This window comes from Dendrobates tinctorius, unplaced genomic scaffold, assembly GCF_039654945.1.
Source record: "Dendrobates tinctorius isolate UK_male_01 unplaced genomic scaffold, ASM3965494v1 ptg000159l, whole genome shotgun sequence".
Classification (NCBI taxonomy): Eukaryota; Metazoa; Chordata; class Amphibia; order Anura; family Dendrobatidae; genus Dendrobates; species Dendrobates tinctorius.
In genome coordinates, this window is record NW_027361826.1 from 12,294,634 (window position 1) to 12,320,495 (window position 25,862).

The 25,862-nt window shown below is 47.5% G+C and overlaps 1 protein-coding gene across 1 annotated transcript; it reads left to right on the plus strand.

The window, feature by feature from the left end:
• The first annotated feature begins 47 nt into the window (after positions 1-47).
• On the plus strand, positions 48-23,902 carry CUNH22orf23 (chromosome unknown C22orf23 homolog). The gene is made up of 7 exons (XM_073549540.1): positions 48-154; positions 4,038-4,150; positions 9,473-9,535; positions 20,453-20,629; positions 20,925-21,053; positions 22,768-22,868; positions 22,987-23,902. The coding sequence occupies exons 1-7, from the start codon at positions 123-125 to the stop codon at positions 23,077-23,079; spliced, it is 708 nt and encodes a 235-aa protein (XP_073405641.1). The 5' UTR covers positions 48-122; the 3' UTR covers positions 23,080-23,902.
• Positions 23,903-25,862: the final 1,960 nt, after the last annotated feature.

Below are 25,862 nucleotides of genomic sequence, written 5' to 3' on the forward strand. Positions count from 1 at the left end.
TATGTCGGAAATGAGTGGGTGACGTATTAACTCGGGGACGGGCGGTGACGCGATAATCTAGGGACCAGGCTTGTGCCAGGTGACATAGCCACGCCTTGTTCTAGGTATAGAGTCATGTTTCTATGGCAACAGTAAACCTCCCGAGCGCATTGAGGTGAGAACTGTCCATGTAGTAGCTGTGTGCGGTCAGTGAGCGGCGTCCTGCTCCGGGGCAGCCTGTCCCCTTCCTCGGTGCTGATGTCTGACATTGCCTAGGCTTTGTACACTCTATTATCCCACAGTGTGATATCTTATTTCCCCGGCAGTAGAGTTCTCCAGCACACATGTGCTGGGCAGGCCCTTGCCTTTATTGGTGTAAACCGTCCATATTGTACAATTACAGGTCTGTAGTGTATTTATGATGTGCTTTACGGATCGCCCTCCCAGGGCTGGTGGGGTACTCGGAGCCGGGCCCGTTGGGTTCAGTGGGAGTTGTCACAGTGGCAGTGACCCGGTCCGTGGCCCTGGGCGTCCATTGTAAAAGGGGATTGTCGGGCTTGTAGATGATGATTAAAGTTTGTGAATAAATGAGTCGTGACGCCACCTGTGGTGTTCGGCAAGGGAGATGCTAAGCCGACGCTGCAGACAGATCCTCTGGGACAGATGGTGTGGTGCAGCAATGATAGTGTAGCCCTCCACAGGTAGGGCTGTTGTCCCAGGGCAGAGTAGGTGAAGTGATGGTGAGGGGAGACGTGGATGGTGCAGTGTTAGGCACAAAGATGTAGCTGGGTGTGTTGGCACAGGAATAAGCAGAGGACACCAGGGCATGTAGTTCCAAAGCTTTACTCACAGTCTGTTGTGCGTACAGGTGCCCGCCTCAGTGCCGTGTCCTCCGGGTCAGGAGCTCAGCCAACTTCCAGGCAAGATGAAGTACTCCTTTCCAACACTCCGCCAACATGTGCCTTTTCTGAACGTCTCCCTTCTTGCGCGTATAGTGAAGTACTCACAGTACTGAGTTACACTGGAGTTCCTCCTGTCAGATGTTGCTATGAACTCTACTTGTACGGCAGACAGCTGTAGCCTGCTTCGGGGACTCCTACCTAGTCCCGGCTCACTCACGTTGCTGTTGTGCCCCCAAGCCTTGTGTGGGAATAAAGTGGTGACAACTTCTGTTCCTCCGGTGTCTGCTGCAGGACCATTAGTATCCATACAACCTCGGGGACCAGACCCCGGCCTTGCGCTGTGAACTTGGGAATGGTTCTGCTCTAACCCAAATCCTTAGTCCTCCTCTCCTTACATTCCGTACTAATCCTTCTTTCTTATGGAGAGAGTCAGGCTTTCCATCAATGTCCCTTTTATGTGCCAGCGGACCCAGGTCACTGAGGTCAGCTGCAGCACTTCCTTCATCCATCCCACTCAGGGGATCTGCTCTCTTCCTCTGTCTCTGTCAGACTGACTCAATCCTAAACTCTTCCCGCTCTTTTGGTGCTAACTAAACTCCACCCGCCTCCCAGCACGCTTCGTGTTCCAAGCAGGGAGCCACTAAAGGGTGCTTTGCTACACTACTGTGTTGTGTGGGATGCAGGTGTTGGAGCGTGGTCAGGTGTCTCCACCTTACCTGGATGGTGGGGTACCACACCTCAGGAGGAGGTGCAGTACCTCTGTGGCGACTGAACCCTCAGGGGCGCCACACTTTACTTGTGATGATATTTTATCACATATGAGGCCGGGTGCCCATAATCCGGAAGTGGCAGCGCTTGAGAGGCAGGGCATGTTCGCTACGTCCAAGGCGCTGCCGGCTATTGAACGCAGATAAATCTGCATGTGATCACTGCACCGTGCGGAATCATCACATCCAATACATTGTACGGGTGACATTACTGTGGTGGAGACTAGGGATAAATAATCATACTGCGGTCTGGAGAGACGCACCGCATGTCTGCCTCTGCGGGTGACATAGCGGACATGAGACTTCTAGAAATCCCATCCACTATGCTGTAATATCTGGACGCTGCGTCCACCCCGCAGCATTTGCTGATCATGGGCACATACCCTAAGGGGTTTCCCATCATAGCTCACCCACCAAGTTTTATCTACCTCTTTCCGGTGTTCATACAGTGCCTTGCGAAAGTATTTGGCTCCCTGGAACTTTTCAACCTTTTCCCACATATCATGATTCAAACATAAAGATACCAAATGTAAATTTTTGGTGAAGGATCAACAAGTGGGACACATTTTTTAAAAAATATGTTCAATCGCATAAATTGTAAAACTGGTTCTCTTCCTATAGTGAACATCCACAGAATGCTTGGAGGCATTCATGTACTTTTGCTGCCACCTTTGCTCTCCCCCTACGTTTCTTCTGTGGCTTTCCGTATTTTCCACATAGAAATGACCACTGTTATTATATAGGGGCACATAGGTGAGTTGTTTGGACGATATGGACCAAACATTTGAAAACCCCACGAAGGAACGTGCTGCTGACGTGTTTGTAAATCCCACCAGAGAAACGAATGTTGCTGATGACATTTATGATCTCATTGTGCAAATTGAGAAACTTCCATTGAAAGCGTCACGGATCTGGTGGGAGCAAACCACACTAAGCAATTATGTGGAGAGGAATCGGGTTCCAAGGGGTCTATGTATAAAAAATCCCCACTGCCGTATACTGTGAACAGTTTGTTACAGAGTGGAACACCATTATGCTCTTGTTCAACACAACTAATGCAGAAAATCAGGAACTTACAGCTATTCAGAAAGATATTAGAAAGCGTGCGGACACTTTATAAACTTCTATGACTTCTATTGATTTTCATTTATTTAAAAAAGAATGATTAAAAAAGGATCAGGACCTCGAGGAATCGATCATCTCAATGAAAAAGAAAAAAATTAATCGTGATATTATAAATTATAAAAAAATCAACAAGTTTATGAATGGGGTCGCTGGGACTAAAAACGCACCCTACTTAAATCCATCTTGAAAACTAAAAAAAGGCGTCAGACAGGATATTTTCCATCGTAACCAAGTCACCTTTTCTTCCTATGAGATGGATTCTTCAGATATCTCTAATGAATTTTCAGATGGTGACCGAGACTTTGAAAGATCCCAGGGTTATTATTTTAAAAAACAACTGACAAAAAACGCCATAGACGAGCGGATATATTAGGTTCCTCCCATGGTTTAGTGTTCATTCACACCAAGTCTAAGAACATGTCCTGTTCGAAACGCGTATGGTGAATATATGTCCTTTTTTTCCTCCCATGTTTCCTCCCCTTTTTCTAAATATCCTTTGGCAAATTTTTTTTGGATATTTCCATTTTAAATGAATAAGAATAAATCTTGGATTTATCAGGAGCTAGATCAAGTTTTTCTTTCTCTGCATCTAACTGAGCGCTCGCAGCAGCGCTGATCAGACTCCTGAACCTGCTGCAGCTGGTGGAGGGTGACCTGGTTTATTGCCTTGCATTCATTTTTTGAAATGGTCAGTTTAGCAAAAAGCGTCTGACAGCACATTGTACAGCACAAGAGTGCATACGTGACTGGAGTACATTTCTTACACTAGAGTGAAAGATGTGCCAAATTCATTAACTAAAGCCTCTTAATAAATTAAAAATACATATTTAGAGAGCATGAAAATAAGGAAGTTTGTAATCTACTTGCTTTATGTATCTGCTGTCATTTACCTCCTGTGAGAGCTTTTATCTTACATAGTGTACAGCTTGTTTCCATTGAGTTTGGCCACCAGAGCCTTACCCAGTGTGTGCAGTAGTTACATTCCAAGAGAGAAGTTAACTCCTAACATACTAGTCAGCTCTCTTGAGCCAATTAATTTCTATACAGCAGTTATGTGCTCACACCCCTTCTCTCCCTCTCAGCTTCTGACAAGCTGCTGTTATCTGACATGTAGAATCAAAATTCTTGTTCCCCAGCATCAGGGCTCTCATTGTCCTAATTTGCAGTTATCAGATTTGTTGTCATGTAAAAGACAGAAAACCTGCCTGAAATGTATTTCAGTTTTCATGTATGCTTTTTTTTAACTAACCATTGTGGGTTTCAGTATTTCCAGTATGTCTCACAAGGATGGGAATGTACAGGTGCCAATGGGCACCGGTTTTTGGACCACCACTAAGCCACCTCAGTACAGTAAAGAGACGCAAGATTTACTAAAAGGTAATGTCATATTAAATATTTACGGTAGTTAACATTTTTGTTAAAATTAGTGAACAATTAGAGATGGACTAATTGTAAAGAAATCACAGAAATTGTAACCTGGTTCAGTACAGTATATAACATATACAAAATCTACAATGTAAATCGTATTCAAAAAGTACAAAAGAAGGATATTTAACCCCTTAACGGCCAGGGGTATTTTTGGTTTTGCATTTTCATTTTTTCCCTCCCCTTCTTTCCAGAGCCATAACTTTTTTATTTTTCCATCAATATGGCCATGTGAGAGCTTATTTTTTGCGGGACGAGTTGTACTTTTGAATAACACCGTTGGTTTTACCATGTCGTGTACTACAAAACGGTAAAAAAATTCCAAGTGTGGTGAAATTGCAAAAAAAAAGTGCAATCCCACACTTGTTTTTTTGCTTGGCTTTTTGCTAGGTTAACTAAATGCTAAAAGTGACCTGCCATTATGATTCTTCAGGTCATTACGAGTTCATAGACACCAAACATGTCTAGGTTCTTTTTTATCTAAGTGGTGAAAAAAATTCCAAAGTTTGTTAAAAAAAAAAGAATTGCGCCATCTTCCAAGACCCGTAGCTTCTCCATTTTTCGTGACCTTGGATTAGGTGTGGGCTTATTTTTTGGGCACCGAGCTGACGTTTTTAATGATACCACTTTTGTGCAGATACGTTCTTTTGATCGCCCGTTATTGCATTTTAATGCAATATCACAGCGACCAAAAAAAACGTAATTCTGGAGTTTTGATTTTTTTTTCTCGCTATGCCGTTTAGCGATCAGATTAATCCTTTTTTTATTGATAGATCGGGCGACTGAACGCAGCGATACCAAATATGTGTGATTTTTTTTTAATTGTTTTATTTTGAATGGGGCGAAAGGGGGTTGATTTAAACTTTCATATATTTTTTTTTCATATTTTTTTAAAACACTTTTTTTTTTTTTTTAATTTTGGCATGCTCAATAGCCTCCATGGGAGTCTAGAAGCTGCCATAGCACGATCGGTTCTGCTACATATAGGCGATGAAAATTAAAATATACTCCAGGAGAAAGTGCAATAATATGATGTCAATTCAACACGCATAAGCACACATGGAATATAAGCAAGACCCCTCGGTACAATAAGATAAAACCAACAGAACCACCGAGAAAATGTCCAAAATTACTTTATTAATAATAAGCATATATATAAAAATAAATCACATATGTATAAAAAGGGGGGTCAATGCCATGGATAAGGCACTACCGGGGACCAAAATATATGATAACATACAAATATATATATATATACACACAGATAATAATAAATAATAATATAATTATAAATATATAAAGTGACCGTGCTATAATATAAAACAAAATTTATATTAATAAAGTGCAAAATATAGTGCAGCAAAACGGCTGTGCAGCAATATGTATATAAAATAATAGTGCAACATAAAAAGCAATAAGTGGCTCAAGTGCATTAAATTGAAGTGAATCACTGTAAACAAGTTGCACAAAAACAAAAAGTGAAAGTAAATCAATGCTGCGTGTAATACCTATATGCTGCAGAGGTCCCCGGGATGTGCCAGCCCCGACTCGCGTTTCGGCGTACCTTCGTCAGGTACGCCGAAACGCGCGTCGGGGCTGGCACATCCCGGGGACCTCTGCAGCATATAGGTATTACACGCAGCATTGATTATTTACTTTCACTTTTTGTTTTTGTGCAACTTGTTTACAGTGATTTACTTCAATTTAATGCACTTGAGCCACTTATTGCTTTTTATGTTGCACTATTTATTATTTTATATACATATTGCTGCACAGCCGTTTTGCTGCACTATATTTTGCACTTTATTAATATAAATTTTGTTTTATATTATAGCACGGTCACTTTATATATTTATAATTATATTATTATTTATTATTATCTGTGTGTATATATATATTTGTATGTTATCATATATTTTGGTCCCCGGTAGTGCCTTATCCATGGCATTGACCCCCCTTTTTATACATATGTGATTTATTTTTATATATATGCTTATTATTAATAAAGTAATTTTGGACATTTTCTCGGTGGTTCTGTTGGTTTTACATATAGGCGATGAGCAGATCGCCTCTATGTAGCAGAATTACTGCATTGCTATGAGTGCCAGCCACTGGGTGGCGCCCATAGCAATCCGTCATCAACAACCATAGATGTCTCCAGGAGACCCCAGGTTGTTATGCCAACGCATCGCTTACCCCCGATCACGTGACAAGGGTCAGCGATGCGCGCATTTCTGGCCGCGTGGCCGGAAGCGCTGGTTAACTGCCGCTGTCAGCGTTTGACAGCAGCGTTTAACTAGTTAATAGGCGCAGGTGGATCGCGATTCCACCTGCGCCTATTGCAGGCACATGCCAGCTGTTCAAAACAGCTGACATGTCCCGGCTTTGATGCCGGCTCCCCGCCGTATCCCTCTTCAAAGCAGAGGAGACGTCCAATGACGGACTATGTCCGTCAGTGGTCGTTAAGGGGTTAAAGGGAATCTGTCACCAGATTTTTGCTGCACCATCTGAGAGCAGCATGATGTAGGTGCATAAACCCTGTTTTTAGTGATGTGTCACTTACTGGGATTCTTGCTGCAGTTTTGATAAAATCACAGTTTCCTCTGCTGAAGATCTAGCAGTTCTCTGAATGCTGAGCTCTGTATAACCCCGCCCACAGCACTGATTGGCAGCTTTCTGTGTACACTGTGCATAGGTAGAAAACTGGTGATGGCTGGGTTATACATAGCTCATAATATGGAGGACTACATGACAGAAGGTTTACTAGTTCTCTAGTTATAATCTCCTGCTGATAAAACTGTGACTATATCAAAATCACAGCAAGCAGCCCAGTAAGTGACACATCACTTCAATCAGGGTCTCTGTCTCTACATTTTGCTGCTCTCAGACTAGGTGGCAGATTCTCCTTAAACCTAGGTATACTCACAACGTCTATTCACATGTAATTCTGAAGATGTCGGTATATGGTAAAATGTGCCTAACCCTCTCAGTTGTATGGTAATGACGTAGAGGTGCCCTATTATCAGGACAGGGCAATTCCAACCATGGGAGAGGACGTATGGTGTATACTCAGAAAGCAATAGTATACAGCAGCTACAAAATAGACTTTTAGCACACAAAATATCAATCATCAGTCAGTGCAGAAGTGATCGCCCCAAGGCAGCCTACAGTTACTATCCCCTATGCAAATCCTGACGGTTCATCAGGGGTCAACCAGCAAGTCCCAAAATGTAAGCTCAGATTTACTTCAATCTAAATATAGAAGGGCTGAAACAATAGAGAACTCATTGGTCAAAAACCGTGCGTCATTCATGGGGCATCCCAAACCCATGACCCTGTGATGAATCGAGATAAGTTGTCCATGTCAATAAGGTAAATCCTTCTTAGAAAGTTTTTTTGGGGCAATTTGTGGACATTTTGTTAAATCCATTGAGCAATGAGTAAGGCATAAACTTTTTGTAGGCGTAAACGCTCACAAAACGCTCAAAAATATGCCCAGGAATTTTTTATTTATTTTTTTCTGCCTTCCTGTTGACTTTTATTGTAAAGTATGAAGCGGCTTGTAGAGGGAAACACCTGAGGAATCTCCTGCTCAATTCCTTTAACTGCTTTGAATTTTTGGAAAAGATGCTCAAAAGTCATAACATATAAACAGCAAGATTTTTGTTTTTAAAGAAATGATTAAGAACATTCTTTAGATCGTTTTCTGAGCGTTTTTTAGGCAATTTTTCGGGGTCTAAAAGTAAAGATCGCACAGATGTACCCTTAGGGAATACCGCATTAGTTTTTGTGTTCTTACAACCACTAATGACATTTACTTTTTGACGTGCATGATTTCGAGCTGAAGGCAGCTGGATAAAGAAGAGTAGCCCAGGGCCATAAAGGGATACACATGACAAGTAGCGATTTTCATTTTGCATTTTAATAAGTTCTCAGTAAGCAGAAGGAGCCTAATGTTTGCCGAGAACAAACATCAAGCGAAGATGGATGCAAGGGCTCAAGATAGCCCTCTTCCATCACATTTCCATTAATTATTGACTAACATGCTACCATATTCGGCGCAAGAAATCTAAACAGCTACGGACACATCATTTCTGGTGGTTATCTTGGATCTTGTAGATATGCAAATTCCGGTAGGTCTCACCCAGAGAGAAGATAACTTGTCTTGCCGGCGTCACTTATTGGAAGTAGCTTCCCTACAAGTCAGTGGCCAACACTTTCATAAAGTTTGCATTCTGGTGAGCCATATAAGCCAGGTCAGGCACCTTGTCTGCCTGTTCCAGGGTACTTGCCCCTCATCAGGACAGGACAGGGTTTGACTGGCTGATGGAGTGGGAATGCGGGAACAAGTTTTCAATAAGGAGGCTAGTTTTGTATGGGGTATTAAAGGCATTAATTCCTGGGTAAAAAGGTATGCAAACTCACTCTTACCCAGAGCAAAAGAAACATATCTCACTAGTGCTACCATAGCTACAAAGCAAGACTTCAACAAGAGGAATCTGTTCAAGGGTACTTGCCCTTCATCAGTACAAAAAAAGAATTTTGCTCTTAGCACAGCTTTTTTTCTTGGGGGGGGGGTTACAGGCTATCATTAAGGAGAATTAGTTTTATATGATATTTTTCTAGTGCTACCTGCTGGAGTTAGTGACCCTACAAGACGACAAAACCCTCCACTATACTCAATAGGACTGAGTACCCTAAAGTTTTTGTTCTGGATAATATTCCTGGTCAAGGCTTTTTGTAGCCCTGCTTTGTATCTACCACCAATAGATGGACTACCGTAGCTATGATGTAAAATTTTGCTAGACTGTGTCAAATGTGGCACAGTGAAGTCGGATTTTGCGCAAATTGCTGTTGTTTTGAATGTAAAAAATAGTTGAGACATAAATGTACTTGTTCCAGGCGTTTTTTTAACAAAACTCTGACCTGTCTAGGATATGGGACTTTTTAACGACTATTTTGTAGAAATGCAAACATTTCACACAGGTTTTAGCACAGGTTCTAAAAATTAGCGTAAAACAGTAATACATTTGGCTTAGTCACTTAACACACACGAGGCCGGCTAACCACAGTAAGAGCAGACGCGGATCCCAGGAGGTTGGAGACGGTTCTCAGGGCTCCCATCCAGCGGCTATATAGATTACTGACATGGCCGGTGGACTGGGTCCTACGAATCGATTCACACCAACTCTACTGTTCAGGACTGTAGCTTTAAAGGCTTCTGGGATTTATATCAGTTGATATAATAAAAACCAATGTCTTTCTTTTCCCCAGTGATGATGCAAGAATCCAAGCTGACAAGCTTCCAGCAGCGTCAGATCAGAGAACAAATGCAAAGTATGTTATGTACGGTATCATGATAAAACTAAAAAGGAAAGAGCGCAATAGGGTCTTATCTGGGTGGAAGATAGAACAAATTCAAATGGAATCTACTCACCTTTCCCAGAACGAATAAAAGCATGTAAATCACTGTCAGCCTGCTGCACGCCCGAGGTTCACAACCGTGACCGCCAGTATAGTTCCTTTTGGATAAATATTTAGGCTTAATGTGCGCTGCTGAGACTAGGATAAAGTCACCACATGAGAATCTTTTTAACTCTTTATTCCCAACGCGTTTCAAAGTGAAAAGCCACTTCTTCTTCAGGGGATGACATATCTGTCATCCCCTGAAGAAGAAGTGGCTTTTCACTTTGAAACGCGTTGGGAATAAAGAGTTAAAAAGATTCTCATGTGGTGACTTTATCCTAGTCTCAGCAGCGCACATTAAGCCTAAATATTTATCCAAAAGGAAATGTACGGTATCATACAGTATCTGCTCTGTATACTGGTATAAGATGGACTTATTGCCCTGTTCCCCCTTTAAGACCTCAGTGCTGTGTATAATGTAAAGTGTAATGTAATGCGTTATTGTGATGTGTAATGTGAATTGTGTTGTGGTGTATTGTTATGTTTTGCAATTTGCACTGTAGCGGGGAAGCTGAGTTCTGCCCAGCAACAGACAGAGAGTAGGGTAAGACAGAGTTAAATGTTGGGTCTAGCCCTGAGAAATAGGGACTATGTAGCAGGATCAGAGAGGACTATGTGGTGGTGATTCAGACTAGGCTTCGATTGCAGCTAGAGCAGACATTTGGTCTGAGTGCTCAGCAGGGCTGCATGCAGTGGGTGTTCTGTGGAAAGAGAGCTAGGAGATCGGGACGGAGATAGCGTGATCCTGAGGAATAGACAGAGAGATGCAGAGAAAAGGACAGTGCCAGCTCATAGGGATGACTGTAGAGCAGAGTGACCAAGTGAGAAGGGTCCGGAGAAGGTACGCCTAGCAGCTCGACCCCATTAAAGGTAACGGGCCAGGAAGGAATAGAACGTGAGACAGATTGAGTGCCCCGGGCTTGAAGGTGACTCTGGCCATATTGGCAAACCCTCTCCTCTACTAGGAGAATCAGACGCAGAACTGTGGGAAGAAGAAATGGTTGTCACGGACTGTACTGTGGTGGTGAAGGAGATGAGACCAGTGAAGGCAGGAAGGTGAGAGGCCAAGGAAGTAACGAGACTTTCTATTGAGATGCTCTGTATCAATGAAGAAATATGCGAGTTGTGTACCCGCTATCCTGTGTACTTAGTTGCCACGCAAAGGCTGCTTAGTAAAGCATCGTTTGTTAAAAACTAGTGATCTCCTTTCATGACTTGGTTAACATGTGGTCCTGGTGTGGGAGGAACGGCCCCCGTCGAGTGTCCGGGCCGGAACCAAGGGAGCCTGCATCTAGTTTCCAGGGGAAACTGTCCCTGGAGGACAGAGTTCGGGGACGGACCGTTGTGACAGACAGATGGGCTGGGGGAGGGACCAATATAAAGGAGGCGGGGAATTACCGGGACAATGAGTCAGCAGACCGGGACAGAAGCAGCAGGAGACCGTGGGAGCGACTGAGAGCCAGAGCGACTTACCAGTGCCAGATGAGACGCTCACAGAGGAACGGCACCGGGACGACCGTCCGAGACCTGCTGCCGCCTTACCTCAGCCCGCGGCTGCGGCCTGCCCGTGGTCGCTCGCGGCCGCTGCCGCCTTGCCCCAGCTCGCGGCTGCGGCCTGTCTCCCGCCACCCGCGGCAAGTCCAGTGCCATCGGCGGCCACCACTGTCCCGCTCCGGTCCGCGGCAAGGGCCGGGCCTTTGCTCACCGCGGAGTCCCTGTCGCAGCTGCTAGTTGCACAGGTGGCCTATCACCCGCCACCCCGCATCGCCGCCGCTTGCCCCAGTCCAGGGGCTGCAGCCCATCTGTCCAAGGACTCCGCCGGGGCCTGTGGGGCTCCAGTGTCATCAGTGCGCCGGAGCGCGCGAAGACTTCGTCAACGCCTCAGCAACTGGGCCCAGCGACTACTACGCCGAAAGATCACCATCCCAAATGGCGAGGGACATCTGTACGGCTAAGTTGACTATATAATTAAGGACCTGTAGTCGGCCATACCGCTGCCCTATAGTGACCGGCTGCTGCCGGAAGTAGTCGTGTTCTACCCGTTTGTGTTTGCTTGTATAGAGCCCCTGCGAGGGCAATCCGTGTTACCCCTTTTGATCAGGCCGTGACTGAGGAAAGTTCCCTCTAGTCTTATAAATGTTACTATAGAAAGCACCAAATTGTCTCGCGACTCGTCACTGCATCCTGCGTCCCTGAAAACCCCACATTTGGCGTAGTCGGCAGGATGTAGTCTCCGAGTGCGGACAACGAGGGCCCCCGGCCCATTATTTCTTTGGGGGCTATGCTAAGCAATCTACCCAGGTTCTCCGGCAGCAATACTATGCTGTGGAATTGGACGGAGCGTATGCGTGGTTTATTTAGGATGCATCCGCTTGCCCCTGACCTAGAGGCAGAGGTGGCCCTGATGGCGTTGGACGGGGAAGCCCGGGATACCGTAATGTTGAGGCCCCGGGGGCAGCGAAACACCTTCGTCAGGGTGCTACAAATCTTAGAAGAGGCCTATGGGGACCCGACCGATGTGGGGGAACTGAGAACCCAGATGTTTAGACGCATGCAGAAAGAGGGGGAAACAGTGACCCAGTATATGAATGTTTTGCAGGAACTGTTTTTAGCCATTGAAAGGAAGGGTGGAGTCGGTGTGGGGACCGTGGATGTAACATTACGTGACCTGTTAGTGACCGGGTTACGAGACACTTTGACAAGACAGGCTTTGCGAGAGCGGGTGCGAGTGGACCCACATCTGACCTTTTCCGAAATAGGGAAGAAGGCACGGGTTTGGGAACAGGAGCAAGAGGTGTCGGTCCCCGTGGGGATGGCTAGGAGTATCGAAGCATCCGTAAGCACCCTCAGCGAACCCCACTGGGTAGAAGAGGTGAAGCAAGAGATACAGAGTATTAAAGGTGAACTGGCCGAGGCCAAGAAAGTGGTCACAAGGAGTCGGCCAGGGCCGGGTGAGGGAGGCATGAACCATCGCGGCCCTCACCCAAGTCGGTCCCCGCGACCATTCACCTGTTACGATTGGAGAATTGGGGCTCTCCGCCCGAGAGTGCCCGCGTTTCAGGGGGAACCTGCCCTGCTGGCCAAGAAGAGCAGAAAACCCTGAGCCGTGGAGGCGCCGCCCGGAGCCCACCACATGGGGTGGAGGGAGTCATGAAGACCTGGCCGCGCAGTGCCCAGTGGTATGGGCAGAGATCGAAGGCCGTACCGTACGATGCCTAGTAGATACGGGATCGCAAGTAACAACCATGCCAGAGACATAATTTTGGCAGCATTTTCCCGAGGCAGTGAGACCTCAGTGGGGGACCTTGATAAAGTTGGTAGGAATTGGTAGCTGGTTGGCGGCTGTCGTTGGAGTAGCCTGGATGCAGATTTCGATAAGCAGCAAATCACTCAGCCGCCGGGGAGTGGTCTTGATCCGCGCCTCGATGCCACTGGAGGGCGTGGAGGTGCAGGTGGAACCCTGCTACTCAGAGCGCCTGCACCCTGGCATACTGGTAGCCCGCTCCCTGGCCACGGTGCGGGAGGGGACCGTCCTGGTGCGTTGTGTCAACCCGAAATGGCCAAACTAGTGAGGCCTTTGGAGGAGATGCTGCCGGACCCTGCGGTCCAGTTGAAGGTGCAGCCCGAAGATCCTTGGGCAGTAACGGTACGAACCCAACAGACTGCCGTATCCTCAACCCAGGAGAAAGGTCGAGCCATCCTGGAGAGAATGCGGGCCGAACTTTCCGGCCTAACGCCAGCCCAATTTCTCCAGGTAGAGACACTTCTTGGACAATATTACAGTGTCTTCGCCAGTCATGAGGATGACTTTGGATGTACCACGGCCATCACGCATGGGATCCCCACGGCAGGGGCGGCCCCCATTCGGGAGCGATATCGGCAGATACCACCGCAGCTGTACCAGGAAGTGAAAACTCTATTAGCCCAAATGCTTCGGAAGGGGGTCATACGAGAAAACCAGAGACCCTGGGCAGCCCCCATTGTTCTGGTTCATAAAAAAGATGGCACTCTGCGTTTTTGTGTGGATTATCGAAAGTTGAACGCCTGCACCATCAAGGATTCGTATCCACTGCCCCGCATAGAAGAGTCTCTGTCCACCATGGGGAACGCGACATACTTTTCGACTCTAGACCTGGCCAGTGGGTACTGGCAGGTGCCAATGTCGGAGGAAGACAGAGCCAAGTGGGCATTTATCCTTCCCATGGGACTGTTCGAGTTTAATCGGATGCCGTTCGGGCTGGCCAATGCCCCAGGAACCTTCCAGTGGCTGATGGAGCAGTGTCTAGGAGACCTCAACTTTGAAGCCACGTTGATATACCTGGATGATATCATTATCTATTCTGCCACGTTCGAGGACCACCTGCGGCGGTTGGGGCAGCTGCTCGGCTGGCTGCAGAAGTATGGGTTGAAGGTAAAGCCCCAGAAATGCCACCTGTTCCGCACCCAGATCGAATATCTGTTGCATACCGTCTTGGCGGAGGGTGTCAGACCATCCCTGGAAAAGGTTGCTGCCATCCAGGGGTGGCCTACCCCTGAAACGGTGAAAGACGTGCGGGCCTTCCTGGGGTTGGCTAGCTACTACCGTCGGTTCGTGAAGAATTTTGCACGCCGAGCCCGAGCCCTGCAGGACCTGCTGAAGGGGGCTCCAGCCGGGGCGAATGGACGGAAAGTCCAGTGGCAACAACCGCAAGAGGATGCATTTCAAGATCTAAAAGCTGCACTCTCGGACGTCACGGTATTGGCATATGCGGATTTCTCGCTACCGTTCATCCTGCATACCGACGGGAGCCTCCAGGGACTAGGAGCTGTGTTGTCACAGGTGCAGGACGGCCGAGAGAAAGTGACCGTCTATGGTAGCTGGTCGCTGCATGACTCCGAACGAAACCCGGACAATTACAGCTCCTTTAAGCTCGAGCTCCTCGCGGTAGTGTGGGCAATGACGGAGTGGTTCACAGAGTACCTGGCGGGCTCTCAGGTGGTGGTGCGGACTGATAACAACCCATTAGCCCATTTGGAGAATGCCAAACTGGGAACCCTAGAGCAGCGGTGGGTGGCTCGGATGGCCAAGTTCAACTACAAGATCATCTACAAACGGGGAGCTGAAAACGTGCATGCTGACACACCCTCCAGAATCTGACACACCACCCCAGGGAGGAATCGAGACGACAAATTAGATGGGGAAGAGATGCCGTTCGCCCTCACCACCGCTGCGCTTACTGCTTACGCGCAAGAAGCGCCTCATCCGGGACCCGTAGGGGGAATATTAGAACAGACACGCGACAAGTGGATTCAGCAGCAACAAGAGGATGGAGAGATTGGACTCCTGCGCCGATGGGTGGCCACCAGCAAATTGCCCACTGGCTCACAGAGACAGACTTTGACCCAAGATATGTTGCTGATGTTGCTCCAGTGGGAGAAGCTAGTTATCAAAAAGGGACTTTTATATCAGAGAGCCGTGTCACGAACGACGTTGGCGACAGTATGGCAGGTGATCGTGCCCGGAACCCATCTCAGCCAACTGGCTCGGGAAGCCCACGAAAAGGGGACTCACTTTGGTGCTCAAAAGACTTTGCAATGGTTGCAGCAGATAGTGTACCATCCACGCTTGCACGCTGCTGTGGAAGAAGTTTGTCGAACCTGCCGCCCGTGCGAGCTCGCTAAGCCTCCCGCGCAACGAGCCCCGGTGCAGACAATTGTAACATCAGCTCCCCTTGAGCTCCTCACGGTGGACTATCTGACCATAGGTCCTGCCTACCAGGGGTATGAACATTGCCTCGTTATGGTGGATCATTTCACCAAGTTCGCCGTGGTCACCCCCACCCGAGACCAAACAGCGGAGTCAGCTGCCTATGCGATTTGTAAAAACTTTATCCAAGTGTACGGCTGCCCGCAACGAATACATTCGGACCAAGGAACGTGCTTCCTAGGAAGAGTCATGGAAGAACTACATCGTCTCTACGGTATTGATAAGTCTCGGACTACACCATACCACCCGCAGGGGAACGAAGCCTGCGAATGATTCAATCGGACACTAATCCAAATGCTGCGTACCCTAGAGAGTGACCGAAAGGCCCGCTGGCCTGAATATGTCCCTGAGCTGGTGTGGGTATATAATAACCGGGTGACTGGTTACACCCCCTACTCATTGCTGTTTGGACGGGAGGGCAAAGGAATCACGGAAGTGGAGTTAAACCTGGAGGAACCCCAACCCTGGACCGGAGTATCCTCGTGGGTCCGAAACCATCGGCATCGGCTGCAGACCCTCCACCGAATCGTCCATACAAAGCTCCAGGATCTAGAACACCCGGGGGGAGCGCTGCCCCCACCAATTAACTTCCAGACTGGGGATCGGGTACTCGTACTAGATCAGCGCCCCCAGAACAAATTGGAACCACGGTGGGAGGAGAACCCGTACCGAGTGTTGCGCCGGATAAGCCCCAACGGGCCTGTGTATGAAATACAATCCGAAGGAAACTACGCACCTCTCACTCGTACTGTGCACTGAAATATGTTGCGCCCCTGTGCCTCCACTGATCACATGCGACCCGAGCCGATACCCTCAGGTCCCCGACCCCCCCCCCCCCCCGTCACCAGTCTGGGACCTGGATGACGAAGAGGACTTCCCAGCCACATCCGCGAGCCCTCCAAGTAGTGACATTGCAGCAGACCCAGTTAGCCCGCCAGAGTCGACCGGCCTACCCCCATCTACCACCCCAGAACGTCCCACCACAGTCGAACTTAGACGTTCCGAGCGGTCAACCGCTGGTAAGCCCCATGAACGCTACGAACAGGACCAGTTCGTATGGCGACAAGAACTGTCGTCTCCAAAGACTACCCCAAGTCTACGAAAACCCTCGCCCGAGGACTGGCGAGCATACAGGGCGGGGAAGTGTGGGAGGAACGGCCCCCGTCGAGTGTCCGGGCCGGAACCAAGGGAGCCGTCATCTAGTTTCCAGGGGAAACTGTCCCCGGAGGACAAAGTTCAGGGACGGACCGTTGTGACAGACAGATGGGCTGGGGGAGGGACCAGTATAAAGGAGGCGGGGAATTCCCGGGACGATGAGTCAGCAGACCGGGACAGAAGCAGCAGGAGACCGTGGGAGCGACTGAGAGCCAGAGCGACTTACCAGTGCCAGGGGAGACGCTCACGGAGGACATCAGAGGGACGGCGCCGGGACGACCGTCCGAGACCCGCTGCCGCCTTACCTCAGCCTGCGGCTGCGGCCTACCCGTGGTCGCTCGCGGCCGCTGCCACCTCGCCCCAGCTTGCGGCTGCGGCCTGTCTCCCGCCACCCGCGGCAAGTCCAGTGCCATCGGCGGCCACCACTGTCCCGCACCGATCCGCGGAAAGGGCCGGGCCTTTGCTCACCGCAGAGTCCCTGTCGCAGCTGCTAGTTGCACAGGTGGCCTATCACCCGCCACCCCGCATCGCCGCTGCTTGCCCCAGTCCAGGGGCTTCGGCCCATCCGTCCAAGGACTCCGCCGGGGCCTGTGGGGCTCCAGTGTCATCAGCGCCTCGTCAACGCCTCAGCAACTGGGCCCAGCGACTACTACGCCGAAAGACCACCATCCCGATCGGCGAGGGACGTCTGGACGGCTAAGTTGACTATATAATTAAGGACCCGTAGTCGGCCATACCGCGGCCCTATAGTGACCGGCTACAGCCGGAAGTAGTCGTGTTCTACCCGTTTGTGTTTGCTTGTATAGAGCCCCTGCGAGGGCAATCCGTGTTACCCCTTTCGTTGATCAGGCCGTGTCTGAGGAAAGTTCTCTAGTCTTATAAACGTTACTATAGAAAGCACCAAATTGTCTCGCGATTGTCTGCATCCTGCGTCCCTGCAAACCCCACACTGGTAAACCAGTGTCGTTGGTTACATGCGACCTGCACTGGTTTAGCACCCTTACAGCACAAGTCCACACATCAAGTTAGGACCTCCACCTTCATGTAATGTGCTGGGCGCAAAGGAAGAGTCCCTTACCCACGGCTACCGCCCCGCACCTCGTTACACTAGCTCATGAGAACTCTGGTGGTAAGTCATGTTTGCACAGCCCAAAAGGATGAAGTGGCTAAAGTGAGATCACGGTGCATGTCTAGAACCTAGGAGGAGGCAGTCTATATGACCTGTATACGGCGTATCTCAACTACTAGCATGGGCTTATTGCTAAGGTCTGTTTGGATCTGACTCATTTAAGGCAAACAGGTTATCGGGGCTAACGTATGGTTTTTATATAGGATACGTTCCATATGACTTGTCATTTATGTATGTTGTGAATCTGCACATGAAGAAGTGCACTGGCCCTATGGCGCAAACGCTCAGTGGGCGGTTACATTGTCATACAGGTATTGTTCTATATTCTGTAACTATTCATATTATGGCACCAAACAGCGATTTCATCATCAAAACCATGAGTGTATGACACGTCTGATTTTGCGGGTTGCAATTTGAAGCAAGGCCCCTGATATGTAAGAGATCACCCAAGGATAGCAATAAACCTTTTTTCTGCCATGCACAATTCCACTGCCTAATTTATATATTTTATATCTGGGATCATATGCATAGTTGCGGTTCAAGTGCTGAAGGTTTCAAGCTTTGGAAAGAGTGAAATCTGCTGCAAACTTGCACCTAAATCTACATTTAGGACATGGGGATCTTTAGGCAGATTTGTTAATAATGAAAAATTAAAGGGAATCTGTCAGCAGACTTTTGTAATGTAATCGAAGAGCAGCACAATATAGGGCAAGAAAGCCTGATTCCGGGGATGTTTCACTTACTGAACTGCTTGTGTTAGGTTGAACAATAAGTAATGTTCACTAGTTGCCTGCTCCTGGCCCAATGCGTATTGATCAGTGCGCACTAAAAGAATCACTCCAGACACAGTCAGATGTAATCTCTCTTTGATCAATCTATGCCATAGCTCCAAGAGCAAGAGAAAAAAAGAGAGCTTTATTGATTCAAACATAGGTTTATATGTCTCTAGTAAGGGGGCTCGGTTAACTCTAAATTGGGAGTGTTCAGATGTATTCCATTGGTTACTGGGTTGGGCAGTGAGCTAGTCCAGGCAGATCCATGAGGTCATCAGGCTGGGTTAGTCCATGAGGTCATCACAGTGGGCGTTGTCGTGGGTGGATCCATGGATCACATGGTGTTTGGCTAAACAGGAAATTCCAGTTCCATGAGCACATGGTATGAGGCAAGCAGGAAATGGCAGCCATCTTTACTGTCACACTTTGATCTGAAAAAGCTCATGTAAGGTGAAATAATAATACACTTGAGGTTAAATTACTTGAACTTGAGGCTTTCCTCAACACTCATCCCTGTTTTATCTGTTGTAGATGGGGCAGTGTTCATAATGCTAAGCTGGGTATAACCCCGCTCACACCCGATTGACAGCTTTCTGTGTACACGGTCAGTAAACTGCCAGTCGAGGTGGGGGTGTGGTTACACAGATTAGCTGGACTGGCCTGCACATGACTCTTAGTCTTGCAGTGATCTCCTGATAAAACACTGAGTGTATTGAAAATACAACACAGCCCAATGACACATCCTTGAAATCAGGCTCACTTCCCCTATATTATGCTTCTCTCAGATTAAAAGAAACGTGCTGACAGATCCCCTTCAAGGTAATTATCTCCACCAAGGACAACATCTGCAAGGAGTTTGTATGTTCTCCCCATATTTGCGTGGGTGTTGTGAGTTCATTCTCTGGTTCCCCTTCTGGATTCCCTCTAGTGGTGTCGGGAGGTGGTGCGGCTGGTTTGATTGGTGGAGATCTGCCACCTGAGAATGAGGATGACGATTGGGTCTCAGGATTCTCAGATTGGATTTAAGACAGCCAACGCCCTATTCAGTTGCTGGTGATTCCTTCTGGCTTGTCAGCTCTTGGTTTTCAGCTCTATTCCAGTCATCTAAAGCTAAGTTTTTCTGCTAATGTTCACACCTGATTTTGTTGGTCTATTCAGTTTTTTGTGTGGTCTGCCGGCCCCGGCTGGGGGCTGAACTGAATTTCCACTCATACTGATAGGGAATTTAGATTGTGAGCTCCATCAGGGACAGTGATGATAATGTGTGCAAACTGTAAAGCGCTGCGGAATATGTTAGCGCTATATAAAAATAAAGATTATTATTATGGTTATTTGCTGGGCTGGAATTTCCCCAAAAATGTGTAAATAAATAATATAAAGCGGTGGCCTCTGGAAAATCCCATCCCAGGCTGTTCAGCAGTGCTCTGTGGTGCGGGGGTCCGCCGGCATTTTGTGAAAGCCCAGAGGCCCCCTGCACATCCATTGCTGCCATGCGGTGGCCTCCGGGAAAATGGCCGCCAGGAGTAGCGCATGCTCAGATTGAGATCTCGGCAATGAAATCACATCTCCTGAGATCTCAGGACGAGATCTCGTTGCCAAGATCTCAATCTGAGCATGCACCACACCCAGCGACGATTTTTCTGGAGGCCACCGCATCGCAGCAATGGATGTGCGGGGGGGCCTCTGGGCTTTCACAAAATGCCGGCAGAGCCCCCCACACCACCGAACCTGCCAAACAGCCTGGAAAGGGAGTGTGATCATCGCCCTGCAGCGTCAGACCGGGAACGCCACAGAATCGCCCGACTCATGCTGCCGCCACACTACTTGTAAGTATATTCCAACTTTAAGACGCACCCCCATTTTCCCCAAAAAATTTTTGGGAAAAAAAGTGCATCTTACAGTCCAAAAAATGCGGTATTAGTAAATTCTAAATTCTGTATGTCAACCTGAACGTTTGGTGCAAACTACATATTTTATTTTTACAGGTGGTGGTGCGCTCCCAATCCAATGTCACCCCAGTACCAGCAATACCGAAACTAGGCCTCTTGTGTCTATATCTCGGCCAGCAAAAGCCTCCAGTACAAGACCAAGCTTACGCCCGGCGGAGAGGTGCCGAGCTGGGGACGCTTACACAAGAGAAAAGTTTCAACCTCAAGCAACTAGTAAGTGGTGCCTGACATAGTATGTCCACAGTGGCTGATCAGTGGGCAGGTACATTTTCTCCACAGCTTTATCTGTGCCATTTGTGATACACATCAAGTATAGTCAGTGCTGACACCATGGAGATGAGCATCTGTTACCATTGATCACTTTCTTCTTTTGAAGATTGATGTATGCAACTTTTATTATGTCAAGGTGACCTAACCAAAAAAAAAATCCAAAACTTTATTTCTAAGTACTTGATCGGTCACTCAGAATATTGTTGTTACTTCTTAAATTTTATTTTGAACTCTTCAGGAGACCTCGATAAAGAGAAAAGTCACCTTCAAAACCTTATGGCTACAGGGAAAGAGTCGCCAGATATACCTCAAGTACCACCACCGCAGACCGAAGAGGACAAGGAGGAGAGGGACAGATTTGATGAACGTAAGTTCTTCACAAAAGATTGTTAAAGGGGTCGATATACAGTCATGGCCAAGCGTTGAGACTGTCACAAAGTTTGCTGCTCCAGTTTTTATAGCAGCAATTTGCTTTAACTCTAAATTGTGATGAAGAGCGATCAGATGAATTGCAAAACAATTCACCCCAAAAAAAAAAAAAAGGCAAATGGATCAGTTTTTATTGACACATTTACACATGCCAGAACAATGGCAGAAGGGTTTCACAAGTGTAACTATATTTCTCAATGTATCTACACCAGAAGGTACATTGATAACTCTGCCCCAGTATTATAATAATTTTATTTCTATAGCGCCGACATATTCCGCAGCACTTTACATTTCAGAGGGGATTTGTACAGACGATAGACATTACAGCATAACAATAATCTCATAGATTATAACAAATACCAAGAGGAATGAGGGCCCTGCTCGCAAGCTTACAATCTATGAGGAAAGAGGGAGACACGAAAGGTGGGTGGTAACAGTTGCCCTGATTGTATGGACCAGCCATAATGTTAAATGTGTAACAGTACAGACACAGAGGGCTGATGGATGCATAAAGCATGTGGGAACATGATGCGGGGAACCTGGTTATGGTAAAACATTTGGCTGTGCCACACAGGAATAGTTAGGTTAATGTGTTGAGGCGGTAGGCCAGTCTGAATAAATGCGTTTTCATGGCACGCTTAAACTTGTGGGGATTGGGGACTAATCGTATTGACCTGGGGAGTGTTTGGCATACAAGAGCACGCCTTACTCTGTTATGGCCATTTTATGTGGTCACAAACCCTAAGCTGGGCTATGTGAACATAGAGCTTTTTAAGAGTCTTTTTTTTAGTGGTCCCACTTGAAAAGACCTGAAAAAACAAGAGACTTCCTATCTTCTAACATTACTGTTCATATATATTCTTTAATTTTGCTTCAGGTTCTCAAACACGTCAATCATGTGACCTCTCAGTCCCTGCACAGAGTGATTGTTGGGTTTTTGATTAGTGAGGAGCGAGCGTGCTTGGATATAGCGTTATCCAAGCATGATCGCTTGTTACCCGAGTAATATGTTCGAGTACCTGCAGCAATGGGACGCGTTCAATCCGCTTAAAAAAAAAAAAAAATCAGATTGCACTTGGAATGGTAAACTATGGAGCAGCTCAGTTCTGTGATTATTTTCTCATGCTGATTTGGCATGAAAAAACAATTACAGCATGTTGCGATTGCACCAGAGAATTGGATCGCACGCACGTCTATGGATGCGAGTGACACCGCGCTGCACTCTGATATCACCCGAGTGCAGTGCAATTCCTGCCGACGCCGGCAGCAGAGATGGTGGAGAAATTACTTTCCCCGTCTCCTCCGCAGCTGTGCTGGGATTCTGTGATGCAAGAGGATCAGAGCACTGACACTCGGAGCACACTCGCAGCCGAGCAAGAGCCGAGTCATCAGAGATTCCTATAAATCTCATCCACTTTGCTGGAACTATCCGACGCTTAGTTCTATTTTTGTGCACCAAGCATTTTCCGCTATAAAGCTGCTGAACACTTTACCATAGAAATCAATGGGAAGGCTACGGAAGCGACATTAAGACGCCTGGAGGTTTTTATAAAAAAAAGGGCTTAAAAAATTCTGTAAAAATGTAATAATTCCATCATAGACTCAAATCCACGTCTGAGTCCTTCAGTTATAAACTAATGATTGTTTCTCAGTGGTTGCAGAAATCCAAGAGAGGTGGGATTTCCTAGAAGAGATGCAAGTTCTGGGGCGAGGAAAGCAATACTACAACATCATCAATATGGAGATCTCACAGGTAACCCACGGCTTACAGCATGAAACCAACCTGGACAGTGTGTGTATGGCTCTTAGTGTCGCTTCTTTTATTTTTCGTATTCTGTCTTGGTTTTACCTCGTCTTTCATTTTATTGCAGAAATTGAGGGAGATGGAAATAATTGATAAACAGAGAAGCAAAGAACTACAGGCAGCACTTCAGAAGTCAGAAAAGAAGAAGTTCGTCTCCTGATGCTTGCTTATTAGTGATGAGCGAACGTACTTGGACCATTCTTGTGTGCTAACAGTATCTTCGACGTGCTGGAAAAATATGTTTGACTCCCCGCACCTGCATGTCTCGCAACTTTTCGACAGCCATAACACAGTCCGATGATTGCCTAACAAACAGGCCTGCAGGCTTACGTGTGAACATACCCTGAATCCGATCTTCACTCTACATCTGCTATGGGTTAATTAATCCAGTTAGGCTGGGTTCACATAATGTCCACCCCTACACAGTGGCTCCGTTGGGGCTTATGTCTGGACCCCCTTCAAATGTGATTCGGACTTAATCAGTGAGTGGGGCCATTGACTATAATGATGCAGACTGAGTCACAGTGTGCTCCCATGCTTTCCCATACACGTCTTTCTCCCAGTAAGCGGATACAGTCAATAATGATGCACACAACAGAGCGTCCGGTGACTCCGTCTGCTTCATTATAGGCAATGGCACAGTTGCGCATACGCCCGAATCCCTTTTACTGGGGGTTTGGATGCAAGTCCATACGGAGCGACTGAACGCAAGTGGTAAACGTGCTGTGCGCATACCCGTATCCTTCCCCACGTGAACCCCTTTTATGGCTGAAGGTATGTTAGGCTAAGATATGTGCACACAAGGTTTTTTCAGGCCGATTCTGCATGGAACCCACCCGAAAAGCCGCAACAAAACATGAACATAATGCACATCAATGTAAAACAGTCACTGCTGTGCACATATGCCGCCTTATGCCACTTCTGTTACCCGCTTGGAAACAGATAAGCTGTAAAAAGTAATAATATATTCATTCTTAATTGCAGCTCTTTTTAGAAGTCGTCCATTCTTTATAATAAAAAGTATAGAAAGAAAAGACGCCGTAAGAAACGCCAGTGGGTGTATTCCTTAAACAGCTCCACCATCGGAATTAAGCCGTCATAGGCACATACCCGACGATCAGTTGATTCATGGTGGCCTGATGCTGTAGACTGAGGGTCTCCACTTGTCCCTTTACTTGCCTGTGATATGTAGACAATACTGATCACTAGTAACTTTCTTAAGTCCTGTTCTACAGAAACTGGTTTTGGCACAAAAAAAGGCATAACAACCTGATACCTCCATTTTTGCTGCAGATTTTCAGTGTTTTTTCACCACCCATTTACATCAATGGGTAAAAAAACGCTGAAAGCAGCGACATGCTCAATTGTGCAAGAAACCATGGAAAGCACAAAATACCGAGGACAAAAAAATCAAAACAATATGCGCATGAGATTTCTGAAATCTCATAGGCTTTGCTGATGCTGTAAAACGCAGCTGAAAATTTGCATTAAAAAACACACCTGAAAAACCATCTAGGGCAGGGGCGGGCAATTAATTTTCCCGGGGGGCCACTTGAGAGGCCATGACTGTTGTGGAGGCCGAACCAATAGGCTGAAATTAATTCTACTCAATATTAATAATTGTATCACTTAATATTGAGCAGAATTAAGTATGCTGACATCCCCCTATATATAGAACCCAAGTATAGCCTCTTCTGTATACTGCATGAACCCCCACAGTCCCTTATATACAGCACGATCCCCACGCAGCCTCCCCATACAGTATACTGCGTGAGTCCTACACAGCCTCCCCATACAGTATACTACGAGTCCCACACAGCCTCCCCATATACAGCATGAGCTCCACACAGCCTCCCCATACAATATACTGCATGAGCCACACACAGCCTCCCCATACAGTATACAGCACGATCCCCACACAGCCTCCCCATACAGTATACTGCATGTGTCCCACACAGCCTCCCCATATACAGCATGAGCCCCACACAGCCTCCCCATACAGTATACATGAGCCCCACACAGCCTCCCCATATACAGCATGAGCTCCACACAGCCTCCCCATACAGTATACTACATGAGCCCCACACAGCCTCCCCATATACAGCATGAGCTCCACAGCCTCCCCATACAATATACTGCATGAGCCCCACACAGCCTTCCCATATACTGCATGAGCCCCACACAGCCTCCCCATATACTGCATGAGCCACACACAGCCTCCCCATACAGTATACAGCACGATCCCCACAGCCTCCCCATACAGTATACTGCATGTGTCCCACACAGCCTCCCCATATACAGCATGAGCCCCACAGCCTCCCCATATACAGCATGAGCCCCACACAGCCTCCCCATATACTGCATGAGCCCCACACAGCCTCCCCATATACTGCATGAGCCCCACACAGCCTCCCCATATACTGCATGAGCCCCACACAGCCTCCCCATATACTGCATGAGCCCCACACAGCCTCCCCATGTACAGCATACTACATGAGCCCCACACAGCCTCCCCATATACAGCATGAGCTCCACACAGCCTCCCCATACAATATACTGCATGAGCCCCACACAGCCTCCCCATACAGTATACTGCATGAGCCCCACACAGCCTCCCCATATACTGCATGAGCTCCACAGCCTCCCCATATACTGCATGAGCCCCACAGCCTCCCCATATACAGCATGAGCCCCACACATCCTCCCCATATACTGCATGAGCCCCACACAGCCTCCCCATATACAGCATGAGCCCCACACATCCTCCCCATATACAGCATGAGCCCCACACAGCCTCCCCATATACTGCATGAGCCCCACACAGCCTCCCCATATACTGCATGAGCCCCACACAGCCTCCCCATATACTGCATGAGCCCCACACAGCCTTACCATGTGCAGCATGTCTCCCCCATGGCCTACCCATGTTCTGCACGACAGCCC

Bases quoted from the DNA above. Each gene is read 5' to 3' on its own strand.
- CUNH22orf23 (XM_073549540.1), top strand. From the start codon at position 123: ATGGCAACAGTAAACCTCCCGAGCGCATTGAG. The intron at 9,536-20,452 runs GTATGTTATGTA...TTATTTTTACAG, and splicing joins GATCAGAGAACAAATGCAAA to GTGGTGGTGCGCTCCCAATC. The intron at 20,630-20,924 runs GTAAGTGGTGCC...TGAACTCTTCAG, and splicing joins GTTTCAACCTCAAGCAACTA to GAGACCTCGATAAAGAGAAA.